Here is a 15087-nt window from a genome sequence, read left to right on the forward strand (position 1 = left end):
CCTAGATCTTGTGTTATTTGCGGGACTACATTTATATTAGTAGGTATTCATATTGTTAAAGTTCATTAGATCATAGTTAGGGATAATAAAGTTTTCATAAAAGATATTGGTCAGAGAACAAAATTGATCATTTTTAAGATAACCATATTCATATTTATTATGGCCTGACCTGTTATTTTTAGAAATTGAGTTCCGAACTGTTATATAAGGTCCTTTACTTTAATCTAAACCACTCTACCAGCTAAACCACTAAACGAATCTTAATCTAAAATTTCAGAAAAACTTTTATTCTTAGATATCTTTAGAAGGATCAAACACAGAAACAATTCAGAAACGCGCAATCACAACCATCCCAATAAATTACTATACAATCTAACCAACAAATCTTATTTATAATTCAATTTGAGAATTATTATTGATGTTAAATATAAAGCCGGCGTCCCACCGCGCGCCAGTGACGCGCGACGACGCGCGACCGCCGCCGCTCGCGCGACGCTTCGCGGAACCGCGCTTTCATCTCGCTCCAACTGCCACTCGCACAGAAATAGCCTTTCAGCTGTCCATTATCTAATTAACTATGCTCTTCCAAATTTATTGTGCTCGTGTCTAGTGAAGAATAGTTTAAATGTTGTTACATATCTAATATTATGTTTTTCAACTGGTTCGATGATACGGTCATTGATAATAACATTAAGATATCTTTCTATCGTCTATCGTATCTTTATATATGTCAGCGAATGGTAAATAAAAATTAATGAATATGTATTTCGTTGTTCAAATATTAATAAAGTATAGTGAAAACTACTGATTTAAATAATAGAGCATTAACCTCGCGGCCTTGGTATAATTCTTCACACTGATTATTGTCTTAAGTATTTCGCCTAAAATTTCAAGCCACAGCTTATTATGTAAACATGCAAATATATTTTAATTACAAATCACTTATCCATATAACGACGTATTCAACACCAATTACACTCAAGTGATATCAATTATAACGGCCATTGCTTGGCAACGAGGTGCGATGTTGCGCGGCGCGACACACCTTGTTGCTGCTATATGTTGCGTACCTGCACGCTAACGCTACGCTGACCGCCCAAATGAACGTGCGCTGTAGCCTGTAGCGTTGTGCTGTGTGCGTTGGGCTTAATTAAGTAGAGAGAGACGGAACATTGAAAATAATATGTATTTAAAAAACATTGTATTACATTATTTTGTTCCATAATTAGGTACTGATTATGAAGCAGATACAGATATATATTATGAGTATGAGTTCATGCATATTTTGTAAGTATTTTAAGCGCAACTACAAGTAGGTAGGTACCTACATAGGTACCTACCTACCTATCTGATTTTATTTAGACTGAATGACAGTACATAGGTTTTAGGTAGGTACTTTATTTGGTACTGTATCACATAATACCTAATTACGGTTTGTAAATGGTGCAAAAATTACGGACTATATTATTTGAAAGGGTAACTTTTTGATAATTTCCGGCTGTTATTTTAAACTTACAGTATAATCATTTGCAGGTAGGTTGTAGGTACTTTAAAACAATTTATTTTTAAACTTTATTTGAACTGCTTTGTGACCTGTAAATAATAAAAGAGTGCTTTTGGGTTACCACTTACCAGGGAAGTAGGTAGGTACCCAATTTTGAGATTTAAAAAGGCTTTTCAATGATGACACCTATCCGCAACGTTACTGGGATTTATTTTGGTATCAAAACAAATATCTAGAACAGAGAACTTTTTTATAAAGTATAGAATATTTTTTAACGGAAAGGAAGTATTAACCAATATATTCAAATTGGTTCCTGATACCTTTCACAAGTCGATATCCATAAAGAAATGAACAAACAATCCACGGCAGAGCTATAATTAATTAGGCACTCGATTATTCAGCGTTTTATTTGAGAATCGCGCGTTGTTCCGCCACGTTCATCGCCATCTGACAGCGGCAAACAAACAAACAAGATGGAGGTCGTTTTTGGCGGCAAACGATTTGAAATGGCGACGGCGTGGCAGCACTTTGATCGTAACACGACAACTTGATAAATTGTCGCCGCATTTTAATGGGAGATGGGACGAATTAAGTTTATTGTTGTCATAACTCGTGAGGGTGCTTGGCCCGCCGAGATTAATTGAAGTGTAAATAGTCGAGCGGCCTGTGTTGCCAGCTCTAAATACGCGGGAGTATTTACTGCTGCTACCAACGGTTGGGTACAGATTGAGAGATAACTATAAATCTAATGTATTTATGTGTTCATTTATTTTTTGTTCGATGGACATGATTCGATAATTTATTACATATGAAAAACAAACTCAAACAACTCAAAAAAAATCACTATCTCACACATGTTTAGAGAATGAGGTACATACATATCTACATTTGATCTACATATAAAGAGTTACCAGTCTTTAAATTTACAGCGATTTATTTATTTTCTGACATAATAATCGACCATAAACAAAGTCATACACAATTATAATCTAAAAATATCAGTATTGTGCAACCGCATCAGTAGCGGTCCATCCGGCGGCACATCAATAACGGGAACAGCGTGACGGAGGGACGCGAGAGGAGGCACGACAAAAATGTACTCAGGAATTAATACAAACACTACTATCTTATTGTACACTCGTGCACAGAAGTGATTAAACAATATTATTAATATGTAAAATATTAGGTATGCGTAATTATTTTGTAATAAGGATTAAGAATATTTTATAAATGATTTTCTATTTATTGTTTACCTACATATGTATACGTCGCAAGTCAATATATTTTCCAATTTCAATTTACTTTTAACTTTAATTAATAAAGTAGCTTATTCCGTATGTTAGTTTGCAGTTTGCACCCTAGGTATACAGACGAAAATGAAAAAACGACACAAAATCCAATTCAATAAAAAAAACAGGAGGGCGCAGTATTCGTAGGTATATAATAATAATTTAAATGGTGCCTTTTACACAGGATATTGAATTTAAGATAGAATGCTTTGATTATTTATTTGATGACACGTTCAAAGCACTTTTCACCTCGCCATTCCGCACAAAGCGGCGCGCAGTGTCAGCCATTTTTCATAGCACGGCTGAACGCTTGCCCGCCGAACGGATTTAGCCGCGGGACATTTCAGCTAATTGCTTTTTTACTCACTCTCGGGAAATAAGGATGTGCGCTTGATTGGCCGGGAACATCGTTTAATAGATACCGCTCAATGTTGGTACAAATTATGTCGTGTAGCTGTTTGTCTAAAACCTAAGAACTATACATAATGCAATGTTAGCTTTTATCAAAAGTTCGAAACATGAAGATACAACATGTACTTAGTTATTAAAATCTACATCATGCCATTATGAACTTCCTCAATTTATAATCAGAATGTAATTACCACGCGCAATTAAATATTCAAATAGACGAATGGTTATATAAAACAGTAGGTATTTAATTTCTCGTCCGTGGCCAGGCGCCCACTCATCGCAGACCTGTCGGCGACCAATGATGGACTGATTTATAAGCTATGCCATTGTCACTAACTGACAACGAATTGAGGTTTTCATCACAACATTACTCTTGGAGACCATTCATCACTGTCTAGGTTCGTAATGACATTTTAGGTTTGTGTATAAATGTTGTGTTTCTACGAAAATGGAAGATCGAGTCGCTTGCAATTTAACCATATCATATTTTACCTACTTTCCGCCTTCTTTCCGCGTAAGTACAGTGTCCCCAAAAATAATGCAGTGGGGTCTTGAAGAAAAGAGCTACCTACTTCCTACATGTTAGGGACCTACCTCTCGCTTGTAACTATGTTGTGTGTTGAACCTATGTAGCACCCTGCACCATCAATATTGTCAGCATGACAGCATCGGCATCTATGGGCTTTAGTTACGACTTTTCTTGCACTGCAATAAACATAATATAATATTTTATTTTTCCGGTGAAATATTCGATCAAAAATAAGCTAACCATATAAGTATTTAGATTATTTTTAATATCGTTTCCATTAATTTATAATTTCAGCCTCAAGTTAATTTGATACTTTGCATCGAGTTTGCATCCATGTTAACAAGATGTTAACAAATCGCACCTATAACAAAAGCATTGACAACATTATACATTTTTATTTCAACATGAAATGTGATGAAATTAATTAAGGGGCTTAGAAGAGCTAAACGAGGCAAAACTCGAGTTTTATAATGCTTTAAAGTATATGATTAACTGTAGTAAAAAATCTCAGACAAATATATGATATTATTCAGGATATATACTAGTTAGATATCGTGCTGAAAACACAATACAACTTATTTTACTCGATAGAAAAAAATCACAAAGGTACCTCTAAAAAAATCTTTTGATACTTAAAAACCATACTAAACTACATGCAATCATTCTGTTTTTACGGCAAATAATTCTACAAGCAACATACTAAAAAAACTTCGTTTTATTTTTTTAGTCCAATCAATAGATTTCGTGTAAATCGCAAATTCTTATTCCCAAACCAAAAACGTACGCATGTGTGCGTGAACCGCCTGTGTACCGACACTACCGGCCGAGGCCTGTTAACCACTAACCGTCGTCGATTGTGTTAATGTGTGCGCGAGTCACTCAATTTCAGCTAGCTCTTGTAATCCCCTTAAGAGAATGAAATGAGATGTTGTTTGACTATGTTGAGGCCAACGGTTGAGGCTTTCGGAAATTTACTTGAATACAATTATTTATCTTCTAGCGCCCTCTATTAGTAACATTGTAATTTATTTTCTTGTATCGCTAGTAAATAAAAGTAGTAAGCTATCTCATATTAGTTGAAATCGTTAAAATTAACTCTCACAAAATTAATAAAATTTATCTAATAAAATCACCTAAAATTATTGTGCACAATATTTTGTAAATAAAATGTTGTCAGAAGAAAAAAAACAATCGTATATTTTTATCTGTTTATTAAGTCAACTGTCAAAAGTCAAAACCTAAACTTAAAACCTGTGATTTTAGCAATAAATTGTAATTTTTCTTCAGAAATATATCGATTTTTACAATTATGGGGACAGAAGTGGCTTTATCATTTAGTACTTTACGTACACAATTAGAAAATGAGCGAAATAGTTTATTCAAATTAGACGAAAACATAAAGAAAATAGTACAAACATCAGGACGATACAATAATGAAAGGTTAGTTAGGTCGCTTCATCGCTAGTTTTCATAGTTTTTTGGTAACATAATTACGTTTTATTGTTACTTTTTAGTAGATACAATCCTTTCGGTGATCACTCTAGAGGAGGACCTAGGCTAGGCGGCAGAAATTCGTATACAGAAGCAAATAAGAACGACGACCAATTCTTCAAACGTAAACATGAAACTAAAACTGTTTTTAGCAGGTGAATATACAATTTAATTTAATAACTGTTTAGCAATGTACAACAATTAAAAATAAACAACAATTTGTAAGGATGTTTAATTTCCATTCAATATAAAATTTCTTTATTTTTATCCACCCACATAGCTGTTAATAATTTTAACTGCTTCCAGATTATCCGCAAAAACTAATGATAGTGATGGAGAGGAAGATGCACCAGGTCCCAAAAGAACTCGGGTATCTTCAGCAGTGTGCAGGGAGCTCCCCACTAGAGCAGCTGTCCTGCGAGCCCAGGGGGATGATGAGCAAGCAAGGACTAGAAATAGGAGAATTTTCGGTTCACTTCTGGGGACCCTGCAAAAGTTCAAACAGGAAGAGATTGTGTTACAGACTAAAGTAATTACATACATATTTATTTCATGAGGTTGTTTGCTCTAGTATGCCCTAGCTGTAAAATAAAGATACAAATGATAAAACTACAGTTAAATTTTAATCTTTTATCATGAAATGTATGCATTTGCTTTAATTATATTTAATACTAGCAGTCCGCCCCGGCTTCGCCCGTGGTACATATTTACGTTTTCTCTACGTAAGAACCATCCTCGTACTTCAAGGAATATAATAAAAAAAGAATTATCGAAATCGGTTCAGCCGTTCTCAAGTTATGCGCTTACCAACACATTTTGCGATTCATTTTTATATATAAGAAGAAGAAGATAACTTTAAACTGACTCATCTATACAAATATTATAAAGAGGAAAGGTTTGATTTTTTGTTTGTTTGTTTGTATGAATTGAATAGGCTCCGAAACTACTTGGCAGATTTGAAAAATTCTTTCACTGTTGGAAAGCTACATCATTTCTGAGTGACATAGGCTAGGTTTTATCCCGGAAATCCCACGGGAACGGGAACTATGCGGGTTTTTTTTTGAAAACGTGGGCGAAGCCGCAGGCGGAATGCTAGTATATAATATAAATAAGTAGGTAATTGTTTTTAATAGATCAAAGTAGTTTTTGTAAACCCAAATCTATTTTAAATTTCACAAATTACAGGAAGATAAAAAAGCCCAAGTAGAAAGAAAAATAGAGGAGCAAGCTCGGCAAGAGAAGGAAAGGGAATTAAAAGAGAGGCGAGTATTATTTGCGGAGCGGGAACACAAGAAAGCGACAATCAAAGCGCTAGAAGCCAAGATGATGAGGGTTCAAGAGTTCGAGAAGTGGGAGGAGTCGCAACGCAGCCTCGGGAACTTTATCCTGACCAAGGCAAAGCCCCACATATACTGGCTGCCTAAGAGGATGTCTGAGAAGGCTACGGAAAAGTTGATGTCTAGTAGAAAGTATCATGAAAGTAAGTGCTTGTGGTTTTCGAAGAATATTAGGTTTAAAAACTGCACTGCTGCATGGTCTTTATTTTTTCTTTTCATTGATGAAAATATTTATTGATTACTTTTGAAAGATCCTGAAGTTAATGTTAATTTATAAAGCATTATTCAGTAAAATTTAAAGACGTTATTTCCACAAATATAGAGAAGTGGTAAGCGAAATAGGTATAAAATGTTTATATTGACACAAGTATTTGTTAATAAAACACAGTTAATAAAAGCAATTATCAAATAATTACTGTTTCCAGCTAAATATGGTCCATTATATCGCAGTAAGTAATGTCAACCAGTTTGACATTGATTTTTGCATAATCTAACCAATAATATTTATTAAAATTCAAGTATGACTTCAGATTAACTATGAATAATATTAAAAATTAGTTGTTCCGCGCGGTTTCACCCCCGTGGCTCCACTCCTGTTGGTCGTAGCGTGATGATATATAGCCTATAGCCTTCCACGATAAATGAGATGATGATCTAACACAAAAAATAATGTAATGGATGTAAATGATTTTTTAAACAAAAAATAATGTAATGGATGTAAAATGTACATCCATTACATTATTTTTTGTTTAAAAAACTTAGGAAAAGGCTAGTAATTAGATGTTAATTACTGGGTGATGAAGACGCGGGTTCGAATCCTACCTCATTGTTGTCATTTCGTTTCGATTTTTCAAACATCTTTAAGTTATTCAAACCGAAATAATTCCTATAACCATTTACAGTATTATGAGGTACTTGATAGACGGGCATCTAAAGTCTATAATACTTTTAACAGAGTGCATGGCGAAGAAACGTCAGGAACTTCAAGAGGAGTTGCAGCGAATAGAGCAGCGCTGTCTGCGGCAGAAACCGGGCGCTAAGGAGAACGATCCGCATGACGTTGTGCCACATGACCAGCATGTTCATGTTAGTTATATTGATTAAGGGCCGATTTTTCAATCCTTGGTTAAAATTTATCCGTCCAATAAAGTATTACACGAACATTTTAAAATGTCACCTGTAAACTGTCATATACGGACAATTAGAATACATTTTTGAAATGGTAGTTTAATACGTTATTCGATGAATATGTTTTAACCAAGGATTGAAAAATCAGCCCTAAATTAAATAAGTCAAAAGAAAAAAAAATATTTTATTTGTTTTTCCAATGAAAAAAGAAGGATACATACATTTAATTAACAATGACACCAATGAAGGCTTAAGTAAGAATTTTCTGCTTCTAGAAGTTATCTTACATATAACGAAATGCTACCTGCAGCTACTACTTCATTCAATATTTTTATTATTGTAACATAAATGTGTTTATCATTTCTCAATAAACAGAAAACAGCACTTATGCTATGAAATAAACAACAACAATTTGATTCAACTTACCCGGATTCTATTTAATTTATTTATGAGATAAAAGTTTAATATTTTATGTAAAACTTGTTAAATTTGCAGGAATTGGAAGAAAACGGCAATAAGAAGCGAGACAAATTCGCAATGGACGCTGACGATAAGGAAGACAGTGATGCAGACGACCAACATGATGATAAGAACATGAAACAGGAGCACGAACCTACTGCTGGTAAGATTTAGGGACCCTTGTAGTTGTTTATATAATAAAACATTTTTTTGAGATAAAGTAATAGGCTCAAAGTTATTTTTAAGTTTTTTTTAATCTAGGCTTTTGATTGCAGATCAGTAAGTGAGTAATTTTATTATCTTTTTTCATGGAACCACAATATATTGAAAATATGCCTACATCCTAAATATATGTGGTAAAAAATAGATATGTTTCAGTTATAATTTTGCACAATATCACATGTAAAACTTTTATACCCCAGCCACACGACTCGACGAGTGGTATGGGAAGTGACGAGGGAAGTAGGCAGGGACGTAGTGTGGCCACGTTACTCGTCATGCCACTCGTCGTGCTCATCGTCCTGCTCACTGCTGTCGGCTTTTGCGCGCGAGTCAAAGGACCGGCAATACGAGTGCGAATTAGGGATGGGCGTCATGGAATCAACGGACTAGTTAAATTAACCGTCTTTAAGTACACTCATGACTCAACGGCTAAACAGTCTTATTGATAAGAATAAATTCTTTTCTTTGAAGTTATAAAAAAAAATATTTTTGGTTTACAAGACCAATGTTTTGAATTTAAACTATAAAAACAAACGATAATAAGTTTTTTAGTAATACTTTTTTAGGGAGTATAATTTTTGTAAGAAAGCATAAACATTTATTAATTGTTTTATTGAGATTAGAATTTATTGTTTTAAGAATTTATTTAATAATAGTTATTTATTTTACACATGGACTAGTCGAAGATTTTAACTAGTTGAACGACTAGTTGATGAACGACATTTAACGATCTAGTCTCGTTGATGAAAAATACGTCGACGACCCATCTCTAGTGAAGAGCGTCGCGATTAATCGCGCGAGTAGAGCAGTGTGTGCCAGACGGCAATATCGAGGCGAGCGGCAGCGCGATGAGCAGGACGAGGAGCAGGACGAGTAGCAGGACGAGTAGCATAGTGTGGCTGGGACATTACAGCAAGTAAATTCAAATAACTCATTTCTTAACATAACCGTAATAACGTCTTTTAGTTGCAGAACCGGAAGAAATCAAAATGGACACCAGTACAGATCACACTGAGCAAAACGACATTGTTCCAAATGAGATTGCACCAAATGAGACTGTACCAAATGAGACTGTACCAAATGTGACTGCACCAAATGTGACTGTACCAAATGACATTGTACCAGAGAAAGCTGAAGAAATACCGCAACCAGAGCCTAAAGCTGAAACTGTAGAAGAGAAAAAACCAGATTCCGATAATCCAGAACATTCCTAATGCTTGATATACACAAGGGGATAGCATATGCTGGTCTCATGCTGTCCTTGTCGTTTTTCATACGAAAGACAGAGATAGCATAAGACTGGTTTATAAAACTCCCCTTGTCTAAATGGACCTTTATCTGTATGGCCAAATGATAAACTAATTGGAGTGTGCTTTTGATTACGAAAATTAGGTATATATGTGATTTCATTAGGCCTGGAATAGGTATTTTTTATATTTATAAGGAAGTTTGTATTGAAAGTGCAGATTTAAGTTCGGATGTGTAATTTTATAAAGTCGACATTCAGAAAATATAGGTTTACTTTAGAAGATTTTTTTTTATTACAAAAACTGACTTTTATTTTATCATGAATCATGATGCATGCTGATTAAAATCAAACTCAAAGTGATAAGTTAAAACTATAGTTATAAAAAAGTGACGGAAAACTAAACTGAATTAAAACCAAGTACTGAAAAATTTTATCATTTGGCCAGTATGAGTGTTTCATAGTGTAATATAAAAATAAAAGGTACTTGATATTGTGTTAAGTGAATCAATAAAAAACAATACAGTCAAATTGTTTTAATGTTTTATTTAAAAAAGCGATCACAGATTTTTTACATGTGTTATACTTTCAAGAACATAAAATTTGTGCAAGTGCTTATTTAGACAAGGTTATTATTTAAAAAAATGCTATTATAGGATTTCAGATTGATTACAAGATGCCAAGAAGTAAAGGCAATATAAAATGACTCAGTGGAAATTTTAGCAAATTACGATTATATTTTCGTTATTTTAGCGAGTGTTAATAAATAATAAAAAAATGTGTGCGTGTACTAGTGTACACACGTAAGAAGTGAAACTTCTTTATGACCTTATTTTTCAAAAAATAATTTACTATATGCAACTTTACAGAAATAAGTACGTCGAATCACGCGTGGTAGGGATAAGAAAAAGATGGTGCGTAACAAAAAAATGTTACACTTAATTTTATCCAACCCCGATAAAGAAGTTTCACTTCAATAAATACAGCAGTTAATTAAAAATATACTATTGAGAACAATTAATAATAATATAGATAGGTATCATCGGTTCATATAAATATTGGGCTTGATATTATGAACTTAATAATTTTACTAACTGAAATTGTAATTGATGTTTATTTGTATGTATGTATACTACATACATAACATTACATATACTAATATAATAAATGCAAGACTCATCAGTCTTGTCTGTTTTGCTTGGATGGACATTGCAATGAAAAGATTCGGAGTAACAGCATTCGGCATATTATCTGAGTGCATTCAGCACATCTGGTAAACAAGCATTCATTACTACTACAAGATAAAAAAATGTATGCGTGTACTAGAGTACACACGTAAGAAGTGAAACTTCTTTATGACCTTAAAAATGTCACGAGTATGGCGTAACGCAAAAATGTCACGCGTACGGCGTAACGCAAAATTGTTACACTAAATTTTTGTCCAACCCCGATAAAGAAGTTTCACTTCAAAAATCATTCATTATTCAGTCATCGAGGTAAAAAAAGAAATGCATCTGTATTATCTGCACATATTATCCTTTGTAACAAGACAACATTCATCATTATAAACTAGTTCAACATGTAACAAAATAATATCAAGCCCACTATACAAACACAGTACCAACTAAAACTAATCAAGTGTAAATATCCTGGAAGCTATATCGTCAAGCATCCAGTCCATGCCGTCGAGCAGGTTCTCGCCGGTCACCGCGGAGCAGCGCACGATGCGCCAGTGGTGCGACTTGATGCTGTCCAGATCTAGTGCCTGCAATGTTTTTTTAGATAATAATAATTATTGATTTTTTATACTTTCTAGATTTTAACACAGGTGTATAGATTATAGTAAATATAAATTATTAATTACTACCCGCATTGCTCCGCTGCTGTTAGTCTTAGCGTGATGATATATAGCCTTCCTCAATAAAAGGGCTATCTAACACCAAAAGAGTTGTTCAAAACGGACCAGTAGTTCCTGAGCGTGTTCAAACAAACAAAGTCTTCTTTATATTATTTAAAACAAGAATAATTTTTAATTAACAGAAAGCCTATTTGTGCAGATTTGTAAAATTAAAGTTCTAAAGATAAAGGTTCTGGTTCTTGCCGGTTCTTCTCCATAGATACTGCTTTCCGAATAGGTGATAAATGAAAAATGTTATGACGATTCAAAAGTGCTTTTATAAGAAGTCTAATTGAATAAATAAATGTTTGAGTTTCAGTTTGGGAGATATAATTTCATGTAATTGTCTTGCTTAGCAATATTATTTAACTTAAAACCATAGCCAGGAGTTGAAATTCAATATAAAATCATCTAACCTCCCTAATCTCCTGTAAAGAAAGTGCACCAGGCAGGTCAGACTTATTGGCCAAAACAAGTAGAGTGGCCCCAGCCAGCCTCTCCTCCCGCAGTAGTGAGTGTAACTCCTTGGCACAGTCTGCAAGCCGCCGAGCATCAGCGCTGTCCACTACCCAGGCCACACCATCGGTACTTTCGAAGTAGTTCTTCCAATATGACCTAGAAATGCAAGCTTGTTATTGTTTATCTATTACAAACTTATTTTCACGAAATAAATAATTTTCCGATTTAACAGTACGAAAAAAATACACATCAAGAAGTCAATCAATAAGGAAGTTTAATATTTTAAAACATACACCTAAAAAATTTTCTCTGACTCATCACCCAATTATTTATAACACAATACAATTTTAAAGAAACCTAGATGCAACTGCAGCATTTATCTATGAACTATATAGCATAACTAGCTGCCCTGCGATTTTACCCGCAGTGTTGCGCTCCTGTTAATCTAGGGTGATGATATATAGCCTATAGTCTTCCTCGAAAAATGGGCTATCTAACACCAAAAGAATTTTTCAAATCGAACCAGTAATTCCTGAAATTAGTGTGTTCAAACAAACATATTTATATATGTATGATTTATATATGTATAGATTACTTATGTAAGTAAACATTTCACTTCTATGACCTTTTTACCTGAGAGATTTTTGTCCTCCAACATCCCAAATATTCAATTTATAACCCTTGTGTTCCAACGTCTTAATATTAAACCCTAGAGTTGGAGATATTGTGTCGATTGGCTCGCCGTTAAATCGTTTCAATATTGTAGTTTTGCCGGCGTTGTCCAGTCCCCTGAATTACTTTGTTAAAGAAATTATATGCAAAATAGCGTGTTTTTATACATATAATGCTAATAGACATAAAAATAAATGGTTATTATAAATAATCACATAAAAAAACCTGTAAATATAAAACATTTGTTTACAAAAAAGGATACAGCATCAATATTCTCATTTCTTTTTCTTTTTGCCGGAGTTTCTTCAAAATCGTTAGAAAACCCATTTTTTAGATTGTTGTAGAAACAATAAGTATCACCTTTTTATTTGGCTAATAACAAAGTCTTATTTCTATAAATTTTAATTGGGTTTGAAACGCAATTTTGTTTTCAGTTTTCACAACAATAAATTATTATTCTATGATAAATCATAAAACGTCAAGTGTCAACTACAATTTGACACATCGATACTTGTTGCGTTCGTTTTATTAAAATCACAAATAAGATTAGTTATGTATCACGTATGTACTGTATAAAACACAAAAAAGTAATTTTGATTAACTATCAAAAAAACATGTTTGCTTAGAGCATAAATGCAAGCATGTATTGCATGTATGTATTGTTATCCCTAATCTCTAATCTGTAAAGTATTAAATATTAAAATACAATAATATCTATTGATGAATGATGAATACAGTTAATTTCTGATATTATTTTAAAGTTTATTTGAGTAAATAACTATTACGGAGTCGTAATAGTAATAATATTATGCAGTTGCTATTAGATTTTGGTGATCAATACAATTTTATACACATTCACTTGAATAAAATATATAAATTAATGATATTTAATTACGATTTATTAAGGATAAAAAAATCCTTAATCATAGCTTTTATTAAAACACTATTAATTTCGTTTTACAAAACGCAAATTAATATTTAATTTAATTTAAATATCTGCGGTGAAAATCCAAAAACAATTTTGTAATTTTTATTTGGTATCAAAATCGGGAACCATTAGAGCGTTTTCACATTATCCGATCCGATATCGGATATCGGAAGCCGATAGCCGATATCCGATATCGGAGGGAAGTAAAATGTATGAAATATGTGCCTGTCTTTCACATTGTCCGATCCGATATCGGATATCGGAGCCGACACCGATATGCCCGTGAGCTATCGGACGATAATGTTCAGTGTTGCCAATTCAATTTTCGAAAAGGCAGTATACCAACAGCAAAAAAGCACTAGTTTGTGTATTTTCACTCTTATATGGCGCTAAATCTTAAAAAAAATTCTTTGCTTTAACCTAAAATCCTTTCTATTAAAAGAAACCTTTTTTTATTTAGAAAACACACATTTAAGTATTTATAGGCATTAAAAATACGATTTATACGGCAGCTATTTTAATTACCGTATTAAAATATACGGTAATTGGCTGAACTGAAGTAAACAAAAATATTAGTGTCTATCATCTTTATTTTAACTCATTCTGCCTCGCTCCTCCTCCTACTCGGATGTTGGTTGTGCTCTGTGGTTGTGCTGTTTATTGTACCTATTGTTGTCATTGAGTGCTTTGTTTTTAACCGACTTCAAAAAAAGGAGGAGATTTCACACCGATTTTATTTTTATTTTGAATTAACAACAAAGAATATTTGAAAACTCTTAATTCTAAAATAATTGCTTATGACAATAAAATAATTTATGTATCTTTACTTACAGGAAATTACAACAATCATATTATAAAATATATATTTGAACGGGTGACAATATTATTTACAGTGTAATAAGAAAAAGAATAGAAAATGTGAACAAAGATTGTGTCACATAATAAATTTATCATAGGTACTACATGAACTTTTATAAATGTATATATAGTGAAAAAATGACTAAATGACTAGGTACGTCTTGTTAAAAATACATTTAATAGATTTTGAAAGGTATTTACTGATACATAATATGTATTACTAAAACTATTAACTAATACTAGGTTGTAGTAGGTATTGATATAAATTTATTTAATTTATAATGTGTTAACATATACTATACAAATGACCGATATCAAAATTCAAAACTATTTAGTAAATAGCACATCTAAATAATATGCAGTAATTAAATATCAAATCTTTTTTACATTTTACTTTTCTTTTTTTGAAGTTGTTTTTTTTTTACGTAGTTATTTTTAATGTATGTACAACTATGATCTATCATTTGAATTTTCTTTAATTATACCTTTTTTATCAACTGGCAATTTAGTGTAGTTTTCTCTAAAAATTTCTGGCAACACTCATGATGATATCGGAAGGATTTTATCGGACAATGTGAAAGGGAAAATTGTACCCGATATCGGATATCGGCTATCGGCGTCCGATATCCGATATCGGATCGGATAATGTGAAAACGC

At 33.0% G+C, this 15087-nt stretch overlaps 2 protein-coding genes across 4 annotated transcripts; one reads left to right on the forward strand and one right to left on the reverse strand.

The window, feature by feature from the left end:
- The first annotated feature begins 4965 nt into the window (after positions 1-4965).
- Pnn (desmosome associated protein-like protein pinnin) lies at positions 4966-10147 on the forward strand. 3 transcript variants are annotated; one of them, XM_089706354.1, is made up of 7 exons: positions 4966-5173; positions 5248-5379; positions 5531-5753; positions 6410-6704; positions 7517-7647; positions 8185-8311; positions 9337-10147. In XM_089706354.1, the coding sequence occupies exons 1-7, from the start codon at positions 5043-5045 to the stop codon at positions 9582-9584; spliced, it is 1287 nt and encodes a 428-aa protein (XP_089562480.1). In that variant the 5' UTR covers positions 4966-5042; the 3' UTR covers positions 9585-10147. The 3 variants fall into 3 exon arrangements, with proteins under 3 accessions (XP_089562480.1, XP_089562483.1, XP_089562481.1); XM_089706357.1 differs by having other exon boundaries at positions 7517-7641; XM_089706355.1 differs by having other exon boundaries at positions 5251-5379.
- A 438-nt stretch (positions 10148-10585) lies between these two features.
- Positions 10586-13102, reverse strand: Arl2 (ADP ribosylation factor-like 2). Its single transcript, XM_089706676.1, has 4 exons — positions 12907-13102; positions 12606-12761; positions 11930-12128; positions 10586-11381 (listed from the first exon to the last, which is right to left on the reverse strand). The coding sequence occupies exons 1-4, from the start codon at positions 12969-12971 to the stop codon at positions 11247-11249; spliced, it is 555 nt and encodes a 184-aa protein (XP_089562802.1). The 5' UTR covers positions 12972-13102; the 3' UTR covers positions 10586-11246.
- Between the last annotated feature and the right edge of the window lie 1985 nt (positions 13103-15087).

Source organism: Colias philodice, chromosome 18 (assembly GCF_061535455.1).
Source record: "Colias philodice isolate Cphi_HAF_F1 chromosome 18, ilColPhil1 Martin Lab GWU primary, whole genome shotgun sequence".
NCBI classification, from domain to species: domain Eukaryota; kingdom Metazoa; phylum Arthropoda; class Insecta; order Lepidoptera; family Pieridae; genus Colias; species Colias philodice.

Coding starts and splice junctions, on each gene's coding strand:
- Pnn (XM_089706354.1), top strand. CDS start 5,043: ATGGGGACAGAAGTGGCTTTATCATTTAGTACTTTACGTACACAATTA. Junction 5,380..5,530: donor ACTAAAACTGTTTTTAGCAG/GTGAATATACAA, acceptor AACTGCTTCCAG/ATTATCCGCAAAAACTAATG. Junction 7,648..8,184: donor CACATGACCAGCATGTTCAT/GTTAGTTATATT, acceptor TTAAATTTGCAG/GAATTGGAAGAAAACGGCAA.
- Arl2 (XM_089706676.1), bottom strand. CDS start 12,971: ATGGGTTTTCTAACGATTTTGAAGAAACTCCGGCAAAAAGAAAAAGAA. Junction 12,762..12,906: donor GAAATGAGAATATTGATGCT/GTATCCTTTTTT, acceptor AAAGTAATTCAG/GGGACTGGACAACGCCGGCA. Junction 11,382..11,929: donor CTTTACAGGAGATTAGGGAG/GTTAGATGATTT, acceptor AAAACATTGCAG/GCACTAGATCTGGACAGCAT.